The 19,021-nt window shown below is 41.7% G+C and overlaps 1 protein-coding gene across 6 annotated transcripts in view; it reads right to left on the bottom strand.

The window, feature by feature from the left end:
• CARMIL1 (capping protein regulator and myosin 1 linker 1) overlaps positions 1–19,021 on the bottom strand; it is a 315,620-nt gene that overhangs the window by 64,178 nt on the left and 232,421 nt on the right. For all 6 annotated transcript variants that reach the window (XM_047732884.1, XM_047732885.1, XM_047732890.1 and 3 more), the window contains 2 exons: positions 12,674–12,802; positions 11,824–11,955 (listed from right to left, as the gene is read on the bottom strand). In XM_047732884.1, the coding sequence (XP_047588840.1) occupies positions 11,824–11,955; positions 12,674–12,802 (261 nt within the window). The remainder of the gene's footprint in view (positions 1–11,823; positions 11,956–12,673; positions 12,803–19,021) is intronic.

Raw genomic sequence — 19,021 nt, 5'->3', positions numbered from 1 at the left:
GCATGACTTCAACACTATACAAAGGAATTTCAGCCTGCCCTTGGCACTCAATTCAACAGAGGCTTTGGACTGAGTCCCTACCACCCCCTGTAGCCCACCACTGACCAACACGAGAATACTATATTATCCCACCGAAGAATACCATCCATGGTAGCCTTTGACCCATATAATAACCTTCTAAGTGAAGGCTGGTTTTCATAAACCCATTTTATAGCTAAGGAAATCGGGTCTTGGAGAAGAGTAGTGACTTGCTTGAGCTCACTTAGCTGGTTAACGGAACAGGTGAGATGGGGTCTCGGATCTTCTGTTGGCTACTCCAGGAACCCTCTTCTAGTGCCCCTGCCCATTGTTCCAAGGAGCCTCCCTTTCCTCTCTCTTTATAACTTACAATTTTCATCCCTGTTCCCTTGGGTCAATGGTACCCAAGGCTTCCATAGTAGACATTCTGGTCATGGGGTTGGTAGAAAGGGGAGAAAAAATTACAATGGAGCCTCTGACCATTTCTTGGTGTCCAGCACCCAGCTCAGATTCTAGAACAGAAGCTCCTTCCAAGTATCATGGCTTCCGCACACCAAATCATGTTCTCCAACACCCATCCTTCCCACGGTTTCAAATAACTACCTACATTCCAATGATTCTCAATCAAATGTTTATGTACAACCACCTACATAATCCAGAACATACATATACATACATACAATGCAGTCTAAGCGTTTCAGCTGCATTTTCTACCATGAATAGGTCAGTTGCAACACACTTCATCCTCCCCTTACCCTCCACTAAACAGTAACCACAACAGCAAAATCCATCACGTTCACAAAGTTTTTATTGTGATGGTACCAGATGAGATCAGAAATTTTAGAGTCTTCAACCCTGTCCACCATATCTACCTCAAAAAACATGTTAAATTTACTCCTACATGCTTCCTCAAAAGCAGAAGTAGGTCAGGAGATTATTCATTAGCACAGAATAGAAATCTCCGAAATATCTGGTAACTGCTCAACTTGCTAGTTTCATTTCTTGTCCTATTTCTGTATTCCCCTTCTAACTATTCCCATTCAATTACGGTTGAAGTTTCCCACATGATGGCCCAGGCTCCATCCCCAGGCTTTGCACACACCATTCTCCTGGCCTAGGATCCTTCTTTCCTCCTCTGTAGCCAGAATAAATGGTGTGTCCTCCTCCACACTCAGCTCAGCTCAAGCATTACCTGTTGAACAGATTTTCTTGCTCTTCTCCCCTTAAGCCCTCTACACCCCAAGCTTTGATGACACTCCTTGGTAACCATATAGCATCTAGTGGAAACTTTAGAAATTAAATGTGTCATAAAACGGTCAAGAATGTAGCACCTTGTAACCACTTGGGGGTGTGAAAGAACCCCTCTGAGAATCTGATGAACACTCATCCAGAAAAATCAGTATAAAACTTAGCATGTAATTTTAGAAGTTCATCAAGAGCTAAAGACTCCAGATTGCAGGTATACAACTTGTATCTGATGGCCATTGTGAAATCCTACCCTATATTGCCAGGACCTAGCACACTTTTTTTTTTTTTTTAAGATTTATTTATTTATTTATTTGCAGACAGAGATCACAAGTAGGCAGAGAGGCAGGCAGAGAGAGGAGGAAGCAGGCTCCCCACAGAGCAGAGAGCCTGATGTGGGGCTCAATCCCAGGATACTGAGATCATGACCTGAGCCTAAGGCAGAGGCTTTATTTAACCCACTGAGCCACCCAGGTGCCCCCTTAGCACACTTCTTGAACAGTCTCTAAAAAACAAAAAATTTTACAAGCCCAGGGACTCACTAAATGTGGGTACTAAACAGTCCATCTTTTCTCTACTAATCTTTCTGTTGCATTGGTTTGTCTACTTTTGATTACTGTCCTAATTATGATACGTCTTATATATGCTAGGGTAAGACTGTCAACCATCTTGTTTTTCTTCGTAAGTGTCTGAGCTCTTTTTGAGCACTGCTTTCCCATATATTCAGAATCAGCTTTGTCAAGTTCTGTTAAAAACCCACTGGAAATTTTACTGAATTGTATCCAATAATAGATGAGTTTGGGAAAAACTGACATCCTGTGATGTCTCTTCTATCCATAAACCTGACCCATATTTTACTTTGTTTTAGACTTTCGTGAAAGACCTTCAGTCAAGTTTTATAATTTTTCATCACTCATCTTTTTTTAAAATTTATTCTTAGGTACCTTAGATTTTTCTGTTGCTATTTAAAAGGTTAATTATTTCTAATGATATTTTTGAACTAGTTTTTGTTGACATATAGAAATGCAATCAATTTTTACATATTGGTGTAGCTCCAGCAACTTTATAGTACTAATCCTAACAATGTACCTGCAGATTCTTTTGGGGTTTCTAAGTAGACCATCATAAAATCGTAAAATGTACAAATCAGAATAATTTTCCTTCCTTCTTAATCCTTATAATTTTCATTTCTTTTGCTTGTCATATTGCATTGGCTACAATCTTTAACATAATGAATAGAAATGATGATAAAAGACATCTTTGCTTTCTTCCTGATTTTAAAGCAAATATTTGTATCTTTCCCCCCAATTTATTTAAAAAAAAAATCCAGACCTACAGAAAAGTTGAAAGAATGAGATAATATTCATATCCTTTTCCTAAAACTTAGCAATTGCTAATAATTAGCAACATATGCTTTTCTCTTTCACTGGATCATTTGAAAGCAAGTTATAGGCATCAAGATGCTTCCTTCCTAATTTTTAATTATTAGCTTTAGCTCATTAGTTTCCAGCCTTTCCTCACCTCTGATATTGGCATTTACGAACCATGTATTTCACTCCCAGTACTAGTTTAGCTGAAGTTCAGATGTTTTTATATTACTATTAAACTTATCATTTAATTCTGAATATTTTCTTATTTAAATCATATTTTTGCCTTTGACCTTTGGGTTATTAGTAATTCTTAGGGGACCCCACGTGGCTCAGTTGGTGGCTGTCCTACTCTTGATTTCTGCTCAGGTCATGATCCCAGGGTGGTGGGATAGAGCCCCATGTCAGGCACTACACTGAGTGTGGAGCCTGTTTAGGGTTCTCTCTCCCTCTGCGCCTCCCCTGCTTGTATGCATGCATGCACGCTCTCTCAAATAAATAAATAAATAAATAAATAAATAAATAAATAAATAGTAGTTTTAAAATCAGTAAACAATTGGATTTTTGCCCAAATTTTCTTTGTCTACTAAGTTTTAATTTGTTTGAAATGGGACCAGAGAATATGATTTTTAAAAAATTGTTGCAATGTTATGACCTCCTTAGTATTTTTCATAGATAGTCCAGGTATCCTTAAAAGAACTAATATTATTCTGGTCCACTTGATCAGAACTGAGAATTGTGGGGCACCTGGGTGGCTCACTGGGTTAAAGCGTCTGCCTTCGGCTCAGGTCATGATCCCAGGGTCCTGGGATCGAGCCCCACATTGGGCTCTCTGCTCGGCAGGAAGCCTGTTTCCCTTCCTCTCTCTGCCTGCCTCTCTGCCTACTTGTGGTGTCTGTCAAATAAATAAATAAAATCTTAAAAAAAAAAACAAACTGAGAATTCTGTTGTTCCAAAATTCTTCTTTTTTTAGTACTTAAACTGAAATGTTCACTTCCTTAATGTGTTATTATTCTCTTTATCTTTTCTATTGAAGTATAATTAACAGTATATTAGTTTCAGGTGTACAATATGATGATTCAGCAACTCTATACATTTCTCAGTGCTCAATAAGGTAAGTGTACTCTTAATTTCCTTCACTTGTTTCACTGCCCGCCCCCCACCCCATGACCACCAGTTTGTTCTCTGTATTTAAGGTTTTGTTTTTCTGTTTATTTTGTATTTCTGTCAATTTGTTTCTTAAATTCTAAATATGAGTGAAATCATGTGGTATTTGTATTTTTCTGATTGACTTATTTCACTCAGCATTATACCCTCTAGCTCCATCCCTATTGTTGCAAATGGCAAGATCTTATTCTTTTCTGAGGCTGAGTAATATTCCATTGTATACATATATCACGTCTTCTTTATCCATTCATCTCCTGATGGACACTTGGGCTGCTTCCATATATTGCCCATTGTATATAATGCTGCAATAAGCATAGGGGTGGATGTATCTTTTTGAATTAGTGTTTTGTTTTTCTTTGGGTAAATACCCAGTAATGGAATTACTGGATGATATGGTAATTCTATTTTTAACTTTTGAGGAATCCCATACTGTTTTCCATAGTGGCTGCACAGTTTATATTCCCATCAACAGTGCACGAGGGTTCCTTTTTCTCCACATCCTCACTCATACTTACTTCCTGTCTTTTTATTTTAGCCTTGTGTCAGGTGTAAGATTTGATTTGCATTGCAGGTTTGACTTGCATTTTCCAGCATCTTTTCATGCGTCTACTGGCCATCTGTCTGTCTTCTTGGAAAAAAATATCTATTTAGGTGCCCTGTCCATTTTAATCAGATTATTTGTTTTTTGGCCTTGACTTGTAAACGTTCTTTATATATTTTGGATATTAACACCTTATCAGAAACATCATTGGCAAATATCTTTTCCTATTCAGTACATTGCCTTTTTGTTTTGTTGGTCATTTCCTTTGCAGTACAAAAGCTTTTTATTCTGGTATAATCCCCAAAGTTTAATTTTGCTTTTGTTTCTTTTGCCTGAGGAGACATATCTAGAAAAATGTCTCTATGGCCGGTCAAAGAAATTGCTACGTATGCTTTCTTGTAGGAGTTTTATGGTTTCAGGTCTTGACATGTAGGTCTTTAAGCCATTTTGAGTTGCTTTTTGTGTGTGTTGTAAGAAAATGGTTCAGTCTCATTCTTTTGCAGTTTGTCCAGTTTTCTCAGCACTATTTGTTGAAGAGGCTGTCTTTTCCCTATTGTATATTCTTGCCTCCTTTGTCATAGATTAATTGACCATAAAAGTGTGGGTTTAGTTCTGGACTCTCTATCCTGTTCCATTGATCTGTGCATCTATTTTTGTGCCAGTACCATACTGTTTTGACCTCTATAGATTTTTAGTATATCTTGAAATCTGAGATTGTAATACCTCCAGCTTTGTTGTTCTTTCTGATGACTGTTTTGGCTATCTGGGGTGTTTTGTGGTTCCATGCAAATTTTAGGATTATTTGTTCTAGTTCTGTGAAAAATGTCTTTGGAATTTTTGTGGGGATTGCATTAAATCTGTAAATTGCTTTGGGTAGTATGGACATTTTAACAGTGTTGGTTCTACTAATCTATAAGCATGGGATAGCTTTCCATTTGTTTATGTCATCCAATATTCTTTATCATTACTTTACTTAAATTTACTTCACCAATTACTGGTAGTCATTTTCAAAGATTTCTACCATACTAGTGAACTTGTCAATTTCTCTTTGTAATTGTATCCACTTATTCTAATATACATGGACCCATAGGATTAGATGCATACCTGTTTGAAATTACATATTTCTGGTAAATTGGATCATTCAATGATCTGTTTTCTTTCCAGTGATGCCTCTTCTGTTGTATCACTAGATCTGGATAGGAGCATTCCTCTGGTGTGGGACTGAATCCTATATTGCAGGATGGTTAGATTCATTGTCACCTGCCCATCCCAGTGGCTGTGACAAACCAAAATAATCTCAAATACTTCCTGATGCCCCTCTAGGTATACAGTATAACCCCTGTTCAGTGCCTCTGTTTCAGTGGTTACGTGAGAACTTTTAACATGGATACTCTACTTCCTGTCTCAAGCAGCACTGTCCAACAGAACTTCCTAAGATAATCAGAGTGACCAACAGGGAGCCACTAGTCACACACAGCTATTGAGCACTTCAAACACGGCCAGTGCAACTGAGGAACCGAGTTGGAAGTTTTTAAAATTTGATGTGAGCTAAAATTTAAATGACCGCAAGTGGCTAACAGAGAATACACTGGACGATACAGGTCTAATGCAAATGGCTTAAATCTTTTCCAGACCATGACTGGGACCTTAGACCTTAGACTGGTTTTCCTCATTCCTTATTGACTTAACTACTCGCTTCTAATACTTTATTTCTTCTTAATTTTATAGCACAAATGGGGCATTAACACTATTGATTACACTCAGTGTTTCTCTTTGCCACACTCGGCATTTGCCGTGCTTGTTATTCTTTCTTGCATCTCAGACTCTCTCTGATAATTTTTCCTTTGTCCCAAAGTATACGTTTTTTTTAAAAAGATTTATTTATTTTAGAGAGACAGTGAGAGAGAGAGGGGGAAAGGGGCAGAGGGAGAGAACCCTCAGACTCCCCGCTGAATATGGATCCCAACGTGGGGCTCGATCTCATTACGCTGAGATCACAACCTGAGCCGAAATCAAAAGTCGGACGCTCAACTGACTGAGCCACCCGAATGCCCCAAAGTATATCCTTCAGGTGTTTATTTACTATAGTCTAGTTAGAGTAAACATCTCAGTTTTTGTTTGGATGAAAATGATCTCATTTCACCTTTATTCTTAAAAATTAGGTTTTCTTGGATATATCGTTCTTGGTTTATACTCCATGTTCTCTCAGAAGCACGAAGATATCCTTTTCATTGTCTTTGGCTTCCACCCACTGTTGATTTGGGAGCTGTCTTGTCGGTCTCAGTATTGGTCTTTTTTAAGTAATATGGTTTTCCCCTCCCTCTGGCTCCTTGCAATGCACTCTCTTTGTTCTCAGTGCTTTTCATTTCCTGTTATGTGATTCTAGACAATGGATTTGCTTTTATCTATTGGACACGGGTTTCACCAGACTTTCTGAATTGAAAGATTCTGGTCATCAGTGCCTGAAATCCTCAGCCCTCATCTCCTCAACTGTTACTTTTTGGGTTCTCCCTTTCCTTCAGGAAATCTAAACTAGGCTTATGGTACACTTTCTCACTCTAACCGTGTTTCTTAATTTTTCTTACACAGTCTTCCTTTTGTTAGTCTACGTTATCCTACCTTCAGACAGTTTGAGTTGAACAGGCAATGCACTGGAAATGCGATCATCAGATTTCACTTTGCCTGTATCTCCCCAATGCTAGTTAGGAGGGTATCTCCTAACTGTAAAAATAACTAACAATACTCAGAAAACTTACATAGTATTTGTAAAGTAAGTTGGATGAATATCCTTAACATGGCAGCTACACCCCCGTATTCTGCTGTGAGCCAATACTTGCTGCCATATACCACCAGCAAACACAACTTCTGCACTCAAGTGCCTGATGTCTTTCATTTGCTTTAAGAAATAAGTATAGGGAAACAAGAAAACTCAGAGAACCCGTTTAGCCAAACCAAGTGAACACCTGCTAAAATGCCATCAACACCCTTCAGGACTAATTTCCTTAGTAAATCTGAAATTGACCAGAGAAGTATTTCACAGGGTGTGCCAGGAGTGAAATCATGAATTTCCAAGGCCAAAACAAGCACTCTAAAATTTAAGTCCCAAAGGGAAAAATGCAAGTTTCCTTTATGTTAAAACACTCAAATCTCACTTACTCATCTACTATTACTCCAGGAATAAATGTTAGGATTAAAAAACAGGGAAAACAGGAAGAGAGTTGTCTTTTAAAAACACCTAAAACAGACCAGCCCAGAGAAAATATCACCTCTTCTCAATGAAGGAATTTCTCCAAATTTATTTGCTTTCTTCTCCTCCAGATAGTCTGCTGAGAAGGCTGCTTTACCTGGCCATTCTGTTGCTTTTCTGAAAGGATATTTCTGAAAGATGTCTCAGAGTGCTATTTGAACTTATTATTACCCAATATTCAAAATGTTTACTGCTGACCTTCATGCAGGACAGTGCCTAGACACAGGGAATACACAGCTGAGTGCCTTAAAGAAAGCTGACTTACAGCAAGATCAGGACACAACCTCAGGCCTACTTGTCATTTTTTTAAAAAATCACTGTAATAAAATCTTAATTTTTATGAAATAATCCACCCACTTTAGCTTCTGCTAGTGCAACATACTAATTTTAAAGAACCTGGGAAATAGAGAAAGGGCTTTTTTTCAAAGCTAAAGTAGATACTAGTAGTGAAGTAAATAAGGACCACTGTGGTTTAGTGAGAAAGTCAATATGGATTATAATGAAAACATTTTTTTCTACATCATTTTAAGAAAATCAAGATCTTGAAAGGCTACATAAATACACAGATGGATAGGGTGCCTCGGTGGCTCAGTCAGCTGACTGTCCAGCTCTTGAATTGGGCTTAGCTCATGATCTCAGGGTCATGAGGTCAAGCCCCACCTCAGGTCTGTGTTCAGCACAGGGTCGCCTGTCCCTCTCTCTCTCTGTTCCTCCCCCTGCTCTTTCTCAAATAAATAAATAAAATCTTAAAAAATAGACAAATGGGGATTTTTTTGTTTAAATAGTAAAATGATGTCCACTTGTTAGTAAATCGGAAGGAAACAGAGAAGACGTGAGCTGCCTATAGTCTGTTGAAAGAAGTCTACTGTTCCCAGTTCCAAGGAAATTAATGAGTAACATTTAATTAAGAAGCTGTAATTGAAGATTTGCAATGATTCCTGCCAGACATTCCCAAAGGGAAAGGAACTTGGAACTCAAAAGGACTGAGAGTAAAGAAAACAAGTGAGTGGGGACTACAAAAACGGGCCAAGGAGGAGTCGGGGACCTGCAAGAGCCATGAGAACAGAGAGAAGCAGGCTCTGAGGTTTGCAAATAAGGAAGTGTTGATGGAGAACACGGCTGATACTGACAAGGGGTCAGAAAGGCCAGCCCCAAAAAAATGTGGGGAATGTCTATTTACAGAAAAATATTTTGGGTCCTAAATAGACTGACATTAGTGCGGGCTTTGAACAACTCAAAAGCCTTTTGCTTCAGACCTCCACCTTCTACTCCCTTCCAAGAACGAGGGGCAAGTCAACTAGAACCCCTCGGTGCGCGGAGAAGGAGAAGGAAACGTGCGATCGAAGACTCCACGGTCAGAAGCTGTTTGGCAGGGATGTTCCTGATGTAATATTCCACCCTGATTTTGGGGGTTTTGGGTGTTTGTTTTGGTTTGGTTTGGTTTAACAGAAGTTTTATTTCTCACTCCCATAAAGTCCACCTTAGGACTGTGGGATTCTGCAGAACAGCTTCTCTCCATGCAGGGGGCTCAGCGTTCCAAACGACTCGCAGTTTCTGGCCCTTTTCTCCGCACGGGCCTCCACGACTGTGTGGGAAGAGCCCCAGATGTTTCACGCCAACTTCAACACCAGCCAATTCTCATACGTGAGGAGTGCTCACAGAGACTTTAGAGGAAAACATTAGATGACAGATACAAATATACAATTTAGAAAAGAAGAAAAACCAATAGATAATAAAATTACCTGACTTATACTAGCTATTCAAAACAAAACAAAACAAAACAAAGACCAAATAAGATTTTTCTATTCCTCTATCCTGACAAATAGGAACAGAAGACTACAGTAGTGTCGGGGGTGGGGGGAGGGTGGCAGTGGGAACACCGTCTGCAGATGTAGAAGAAAGTATAAAAAGTCCCATCTGACCTGGAAACGGACCAGTTACTGGCATTTACCCTACCTGGATTAATTAGAAATCAGACCATAAATAATGGCAGTTGTGAGATAACAGAAAATATGTATATTGCTCTCCGGCCCCAGTTCCTGGCACAGAGCTCCTGAAACCCTTGCAATTTCCTGAGAGAAAACACTAGAAGCATCTTCAGTTCTAAAATTTGGCCTATGACCCTGATTCCTGACCTAGGCTCCTAAAACCCTCGTAATATCCTGGAGGCTAGGAGTGTCTGTTCTAATGAGGTGACACAGGGTGGGCTTCTGAATGGTTCCTGGTTGGGGACTGGTCAACGAGAGACCAAACATCACACTCAGAAGGTCGGAATTTTCAGCCCTGCTCCCCAGTGTCTTGAGAAGGAAGAAGGGCTGAAGGTGAAGCTAACAATCAGTCATGACTACGTGATGAAGCCTCCATAAAAACCTGAAAAGTACACTTTCAGAGAGTTTGCAGAGTGGTGAAGACCTGGAGGTGTGGGGGAAGGGGTGCTTCAGGACAGGTAGCCGCCCCCGCCCCCCCCGACGACTTTGCCCGGTACACCTCTTCCCTTGGAGTGTTCGTCTGCACCCTTTATCATATCCTTTCACAAAGTGGTCAGCGCATTTCCTTGAGTTCTGTGAGCTGCTCTAGTCAATCAGTTGCACCTGAGCAGGGTGTCGTTGCACCTGAGCAGGGTGTCGTAGGTGTCGTGGGAACCTCTGACTTAAAACACAGCCCATCAGTCAGAAACACAGGTCGCAACCTAGACTTGACCTTGGTGTCTGAAGTGGTGGTGGGGGGCACTGAACCCTCCCTAGGGAGATAGTGTTAGAATAGAGTGAAGCTGTCTGGACACCCAGCTGGTGTCCCTGAGAACCACTCGGTGGAGGGAGAAGTCTCACACACCTGGTGACCGGAAGTGTCATTTGGAATGAAAGCAAAGGCGAGACATGCACAGGTGAGTGGAGGTTTTCAAACACACTGGTAGATCCAGACAATGAACTACAATGTAGCCATTAAAATGATGGTGATTTTTCACTTATCTGGAATCGTACTCATGCCGTTGTACCGAATCCAAAAAGCACTATAGTCTAATCACATGTATACGTACAATTGTGCGTACGGACACAGAACATCTGGGAATTCACTAAAATATTAAGAAGGATGCTATCCCTGGGATTTCACGTGATTTTTTCCCTTTCTTTTCTTTCACAGTTGTTAGTATTATTTAAATGCTTCACAGACTAAGTTTCCGTTTTAAAGTGAAAAATAAATAGCAACGAAGATAGTTTCCTTCCTACATGCTGTATCCTTCATGGAGGATGAAACAAGTGCCATTAGGTAACAAATGAGCTGGCGGAACTCCGTACCAACCGGCCTGTCCTCCTTCTGCCCCTCTGTCTTTACTCACAATGGATGCAAAACACCTACATAAAATAAACGAAAGACGACTCACTCAAGTCTCTCTCTGCATTACATGCCCAGGAAGGTAAGAATGGCTTAAACTCCTAAATAATCCACAACATTTTCTTCTTCATTAATTTAATTTACAAGCAGAGTAATTATCATGTTGTGAAATTATTACTGAGTCCCACACCCAGTCCCCATGAGCTGAAGCAATCTCATTCTCAGGAGAAAACCAACCAAATAATTATAGAAATTGAGACATGGCTTTTTAAGACATCCTTGAACAGGGAGAGCAGAAATAAATAGTTGTGTTTTGAAGTAACCTTAAGAAAAATCTAGTCTCAGGTTACATTTCAGAGAATTTTTTTTCCTCCCCAGCCAGGAGCCTGTGGATGAGTCTCTGTTACTTTGGGTGCCTTGTTGCTTCATCTAAATCCCTATCCTTGTCTTTCAATCAGCTTCTTATGAGGACCGTTACCCACTCACCCAGCGGGAAGCCCTCCATAGCAGCAGCTTCTGGGAACTGTCAACGGGGCTCCCGTCCTCTGGGCCATTCTCTAATCAGATGTGATGCCAGAAGATTTTTTTTTCCTAGAACAGCCTTCTCTTCCTGCCTTGTAAGTGGAAATCCATCATTCGCTTATCAATGGCACCTTATAAAGTGCATTTAGAGATTTTCCATCAAAAGTATTAATTGTCTAGGTTTGAATCGCTCTCACTAGGTAAGAAGAGACTCCCACATTTATACACAAAGTGCAGACAGATCCAGGGTTACTACCAGTGCCTGTGGGGTAGGTGAGCACACACATACAAATCGCAACCACAGAAGTCGCTACGGTAAGAAATACAGTCACACACAGCTGTCCTAGCGATTTCCCGCTCCAAAATAACGGAACTGCACACACCTTCAGTTGTTCATCTACGACTCTGGTCACTTCTCCAGCCATTGACTCCAGAGTTTCTTGAATGGGACCGGAGGACAAGCCGCTGGCCCCCGCCCAGGACGCGCCACCGACGTGGTACAAGTTTGGTAACAACTGTAATAAAAAGACAAATAACCTCTCTGTAACTACGTAACTAAGTACCGGAGTCACTGTAGAGTTAGTGAAAAGGGTAAGAAACATTATGAGAGAGGATCTGTTCTCGATCAAAGGCCTCATACAGATTCGCGAACTGTGGAGTTCAGCATCAGTATGTTACCTCCATGCCCCTTCCCGTCTTCCTCTGAGGAATGAAGGTATTTGACTAATGCTCAAGATCGTCCTCCTGACAATACTCGAGGGCTGTGTGCGTCCAAGAGCAGAGCCAGGCCCAGGCCCCAGGCTCTCTGGCCACCCCCACCCCCGACCCTTAGTCTTTTCTCCATGAAGCCAGACTTTGGGGACCAAATTCTAATTCGAAAGAAGCTTCCATTTAGAGGTGACAGAGGGGAGTTTCACACTATCAGCTTGGAAGGAGAATACCTTCAATAGAGCTGTTGCTCATGTAAACTACAACTCTATCCCTCAGCTCTTCAGGACCCAATGACAACCCTTGTCAGCACAGGGACCCCCTACTTCTTATTCTGTATTTTGATGACTGGTAATTAACTCAGGGAACAGAAAGGAGGCAAAGAGGAACTCCCCTCACTCTGCCACTTGTCAGTCACCTTGACATTGGGTAGAAAGCTAAAAACAGTTGGACCTCGTTTGTAGAACTGAAGTTTAAACAAGCTTTTTATTACACAAGACTCATGTAGCCTGAAGTGAAACTCACCGTTTTAGAATTCTTCGCATCACGCATGAGCCTCTCTGCTGACTTTAAGTCTTCCTGGACAGCATCTCCCGCACAGTTTCGTAAAGAGTTGAGATGGTCCTGTACTTTCACACATATTCTGTCAATCATCTGCTCCACACCGTGAAAAGGACAGCAAGCACCCAAGGCAGTACAGCCAATATTCAGAGAGAAGAAAACATGGAATGAATGAGGACAAAAACACCTCTTAACTAGAACATTCCAGAATGTAGCTTACGGCCAGTTACTAATTTATCTGTTCATATCAGCAGCGTTCGGCAACATCAACTCCAATAAAACATCTCAGGGACTTCAGTCCTCTTTCCTGCCTTAGGAAATGCAGCATGTAGAACCAAAGTGTGTACTTCTGGATGATTCAGAATTTCGTGGCTACTCTGTGACATTTCGCTAGATAGTAACTCTCCTTCATTAATTTCTATTAAGTACCCCCTCTGTGACAGATATAGTGCCAGGTACTGAGGAAACAGAGAAATGGACTATGTAATTTGGCGACAGCTGAAATGACTACAAGATGGCGTCCACAGCCAATTGGTCTCAGTATTACAGAATCATAAGATCTCTGGAAATTAATATTTTAAAAAAAGATTTTATTCATTTATTTGAGAGAAAGAGAGCATGAGCAAGGGGAGGGGCAAAGGCAAAGGGAGAAGCAGGATCCCCCCTGAGCAGGGCTCAATCCTGGGACCCTGGGATCATGACCCGAGCTGAAGGCAGACGCTTAACAGACCGGGCCACCCAGTGCCCAGAAATTAATATTTTTAAAGCTAATTCAATTATATCAGGTACTTCCCCATATAAATTAAAAGCTACTCTTCCACCCAAAAAAGCACGTTGAGGTTTTATTATTTTAACATAGGCAATAATAAAGTTGATAACATTTAGTTTCTATTCCATGAAAGCCCCTCTCCCAGGTTAATTACATCTGAATCATTTTCAGTCACTCCACGGATGTAAGAGTGAAACCCAGAGGGAAGTGGAAGATAACTACTGGAGACAAAAAGTACCAGAGATGGGAAAGATTATGTCCTTTTGTATTTGCATTTACAGAGAAGAGCATGAAGAAAGCTAAGAATTCTAAAGAAAGAGATATACTGTGGTTTATAAAGTCTCTCCAGTATTTTGCTCAGAACTGCAGGCAATTTCATGGTCTTAAAAAATTACTCCTTCTTCCAGAGACCTCACATATCCAGAGTCCTATCTCATCTGGGCATTCACTCGGCAGAGGTGGCAATCTAGTAATTTTTTTTTTTTTAAAGATTTTGTTTTTTTGACAGACAGAGATCACAAGTAGGCAGAGAGCCAGGCAGAGAGAGAGGAGGAAGCAGGCTCCCCGCCAAGCAGAGAGCCCGATGCGGGCTCGATCTCAGGACCCTGGAATTATGACCCAAGCCGAAGGCAGAGGCTTTAACCCACTGAGCCACCCAGGTGCCCCCTAGTAATATTTTTATTTAAATTCACACTTGCTCTATTTTGAATGATTTGAAATAACAACCATTGGAAGCCAAAGTCAGCCCTCCTTCCCCCATGAATTCTGTGACAACAGAGACTTGGGCCCACCACTTGGAAGACTTATGGTCTGAATACAGAGTGGTGGTATCACCATCCCTCTTGTCCTTCTGTTCTAGAAAATCTGGTTCTAACATTTATCCCATCTCCCTTTCTAGTGTATTAGGAAGACAACCCAGTAAAGTAACACCACTCACAGTACCTATTCCCTGACACAGGGTCACTAAGTCAACATTAATGTACATTAAGAACAGCTCCTATTACCATCAAATGTCCTGGGGTTACAGACGCGAAGGACTCGGAGCTCCCCCAGGAAATAGAAGTTCTATGAATAATGCTTCTCACTAAAATCTAAGCTCGTAGGGAGCAATCATATCTTAACTTTATGCGTTTTCACAATGCCTTGCAGAGAACTAACTATAGGTTTTAAAATATCTTCTTAATTGATGTAAATTCTAACTCTTCTGTTGTATTGATCTGTGCCTCCTCACGGGAAGAGTCATCCATAATTCAGATCTTCCCAAGAAGAATACTTTATTTCAAGAGACAAATCAAATAATTCAAAAGGAACTGATACATGTCTGAGGCCACATTTGAGAGGCATGGGGAGGAGGCATTGTGAAGTTGGTCATCCTGAATAATCGGGAGGCCAAAGAGACTCCTGAAATGTGTGTGGTCCCCAAGGAGACAAGTTCCAATGACCTCAACACCATGTTCTATTAGTGGAATTTGTAAAATTACATCTGAAAGAAACATAAAAATTTAGTTCTTCCATTCAAGTAAGACATAAAACCTCCCAAGTCTCAAAGGTTTGTCTGAACACACAGTTACTAAGGTTCGGAACAGCCCAAGAGGTCATATCCAGATGCTTCACAACCAAAGAGCTCAGAGCCCAGGAACATTAACCTACAAAAGATGACACAGGATGACTGTGTGGAGAGCAAGTCTAAAATTCTGACAAGAACTCGAGGATTTTGATTCTCAGTTCATACTGAAGTTCCTAAAGCACACAAATGTGAGGAGGAAGGGAGACGGGAAGCCGGAAGACTGTCATCCCTTGGGCTGGCCCATCAACACGCCTCAGGGTAGGTGACAGCACCCACACTCTTCATCTGAATGGCCACTCGGTGCCTCAAGCCCCAGCATTCCACTCTCCTCACGCAGCCCGCTGAAGTTGTTAACCACCACCATCCATCTGAGAGGCTCACTTCCCTCTGAGGAAATGTACTCTGTCATTCTTGGACATGGTCATCTTTTACGTTGAGTCCTAATCTGTCTTCCCACGTCCCCTGGGACAGACCCATGACTCCCCCTTGAGAACAACAATCAGTCGCAAGCTCGCTTCCGTGGGACAGTCTGGCACACGTCTGAACACAGGCAACTCCTCTTCCCTAATCTGCTTCTCTTCAGGCTTCACGTTCCTGGTTCCTCTTGCCATTCTGCTATGGTGACAGTCTCACAGTCCTCAACCCTCTCCACCCCCAGGCCCCTTTTCTGCATTGTCTCTTCCACCTTAGACCCTCACGAAATAACCCCCCCCCCCAATAAAATTGACTGTGACCCAGGAGAAGGGGATTGGAAAGCTGAGCGGGGCGGGCACCTTCCTTACTATAGCAAGCATACCTCCATTAATGTGGTACAGGTCAAATGGCTTCTGTGGCAGCTAAATTACCACTAGCTCACGTCACACCTGTTGGGGACCGCTTAGGCTTTTGCAAACATACTGGGCTAAAGAACCCAAAGTTCAGAACTTAGAACTCTTAGTAATAAACACCACCTTTGGTTGCTCTCCACTTGTTCTAACTGTTCCAGCAAATGCCGCATTTGCCGAGAAATTTCATCTTTCTCCATGTCAATGTCTTTAGCCAATTCAAGAGACAGACTGAATGCCTAAAACCGAATGTGAGACCGTCCCGAGTAAGATATACCTTTTACCACCCAGTGACTGAGAAGCCTGGAAGTGGAAAGAAATATTCACCATCAACGGTAAGGCAAGCTAGAGAGCGCTCCCTAATATAACCCCCATAAGGGCACCCACGTTGTGTTCGTCTTGTTCTGCCCAAGCTCAGCTCCGTTTCCTACAAGGGTGCCTGCTGTATACGTAGAAGTATGGAATGATACAGGAATGATACACAGGAATGATATGAAGTTGTGTAAGATTTCAGCCAAGGGAGGGAGCCCATCTAGCTGAGGTTGAAGGTGGCTTTTCAACTGGGTCCTGAAAGATTTCTACAGGTTGAAAAAGTCAAAGGGAATTTTAAGCAAAAGAATAAGCATAAGCAACGGCACGGGCAGACACCTTCGAGGACTATTTACTGATTAGGAACAAGGCACTTTATTGTAGGAGACGGGATTGGAATGTTCGGCTAAGGCAAGAGAGTGTGAGACCCAGGCACAGGCTAAGGAGGTGGAACAGGGTGTACAGGCATGGGGTATCCTGCCCCGGCTCCTGCCACAACCGTGAGGTCTACAGATCCTTACCCTGTAGCACCCTCAGTGACTCAGCTTCCCTGCCTGATGCAAAGGACATGGGCTATAGAGAGCAGAAGGAGACATGGAAGGTAGATACACCAGTTCCCACCGTACTTATGAAAGAAGACATAGGAGTGAGTTGAAAAAGCACCTGAGCAAGAGGGCTGGCAATGGAAATGGAAAAAAAAAGAAAAAAGAGGAACAGCTGCAAAGACACTTGGAAGGTCAATGGGTAGCCACAGCGACCACTGGCTGGTGGTGGCAAAGGAGACATCCAAGATGGCCCCAAGGGTTCTAGCCTTGGTGATGAGGCCACTGAGAGAAATGGTAAAATCAGGAGTTCCAGAGACAAATTTTGTTTTAGTGACCCCCTCTCTGACATGCTGAGCAAGTGTTGATAAGTAAAACTTGCTGGAAAAAAGCAGGGATAGACCCAGGAGTTCCCCACAATTGGAACATTAAAATGGTAAGGGTGGATGAAATAGCTAAAGGAAACAAGTACTAAGTACAAAACTTAGGAAAGGGACTGCACTCGGAAGACAAAAGGTTTAAGAATCATGTGGGAAGGAGACAGGACCCACGAGGAGCAGAAAGATATTCAAAATGACACACTGTCAATGAATGAAGCAGTGAGTCTTCGGAAGGTGAGGCAAGTCAATCGTGATGATATCTGTGACAGTAAGACTAATAGCAGCAACATTAACGATTTACTGGTGACAAGTCAAGTTCTTCTCATGCTTTATCTCAGCGAATCCCCCCAGCATCTTCAGAGTTGTCTCCCCGGCTTCACAGATGAAGAAACCAAGGCTGGGACAGGTTTAAGTGACTAACATCAGTTCACGCCCACAGGGAAAGCAAAGCCTGTCCTTCAGTCTGGGTCATCCACACTATCCTGCCTCCTCTCACAAACAGATGAAGAGAGAGAAAAAGCCCAGGGACTTGGTGACAAGGCACCACGGGGAGAGCCATTCTGAGAAGGGACACATCTGGAAAGGTTACGAGGTGATGGGGTAGCAAAGAGGTCAAGCAAGTATAGAAACTCCACATGTGAGGCAGAGGAGAATGCACTGGATAAAGAGCTATAGACAATAAAACTGCCTTCTCCCTTTTTAAAAAATGGTCAGCAAAGTTTACGAGTGAGAAGAGTGGATTTTGGCAAACTACAGGCAATTCTGGGCCTGTTTTAATTTTTTTTATTTTTCCCAAGTCTTTATATTTTGCGAATTCAGTGTTTAAAAAAAAAAAAAAACCCACATAGGAAAACAGACTGGAAAGAAATAAATCAAGACCATGTGGCTGAGGGTGTGCCCGAGACTGCCTTTCTAAATAAAGTTTTATTAGAAGAGCCACCTCATTGATGCACACAGTGGCTATGGCACTTTCGCTCTCCCACTGCAGAGCTGTGATGTTGCAAGGGGACCTTACAGCCTGCAAATCCGAAAATGTTTACTTTTTGTTTTTTTACCAAAAAGATATGCTAACTCCTGGTGAAGAGAGTTTATGAGCTGGAAAAGATTATGAAAGCAAAGGGAGAGTATGGTATCTTAGAGTCTTAACGAGAGTTCTTGGCTACCCAGTTGGCTGGGACAGTAGTCACAGAGTGCCTATTCTTTCTGTATTCAGATTTCTGGAAACTTTGATAAGAAGTTTCAGTCTCTCGGAGATAAATCTCTCTTAAAGTGACTGAACCAATTAAAGTCTGAAAACTGCTAATCATAACGTCCTAAGAGATCCCCAAAGAGAAAAGGTGGCAATATACCTACCACACAATGACTCAAATAATTCAGACAGATGTCACCCATGCAGAATTAAACATCCGCACTATGCCCCCTGTGTCCCATTTCCTCAAGGTTGAGAAGATGAAACTTACTTTTAAGGATTAGCATTAAAGGTCGCTGCAGTAATTTTTTTGGATGGGCAAAATCCCCTGCGATTGAGGGGCAACGTTGGAAGGATACTGTAGTAAGAATAGCCCGTATTACGGCAGCTCAGAAAGGAACCCAAGGCAAAGACTCAATGTAAGATTTCAGCACTCTCGCTGCTTTTAATGTTCACCACTAAAACCAGGAAATAACAGTAAACCATAAAGTGCTAAGCTAATATTCGTCCCTTGCAGGGGAGAAAAAAATAGATTTTTCAGGCATTGGTAAGGGCAACATTTTGTTTTCTTTCTCAAAACTCCTTGCTACCTCACCAATATTCATAATTACCATTTTTCTTTTTTCTTTTTAAAGAGTTTATTTGACAGACAGATCACAAGTAGGCAGAGAGGCAGGCAGGGGTAAGGAAGCAGGCTCCCTGCTGAGCAGAGAGCCCCGATGCCAGGCTTGA

This window comes from Lutra lutra, chromosome 6, assembly GCF_902655055.1.
Source record: "Lutra lutra chromosome 6, mLutLut1.2, whole genome shotgun sequence".
Classification (NCBI taxonomy): domain Eukaryota; kingdom Metazoa; phylum Chordata; class Mammalia; order Carnivora; family Mustelidae; genus Lutra; species Lutra lutra.
This window is presented reverse-complemented; position numbering and strand designations above follow the sequence as displayed.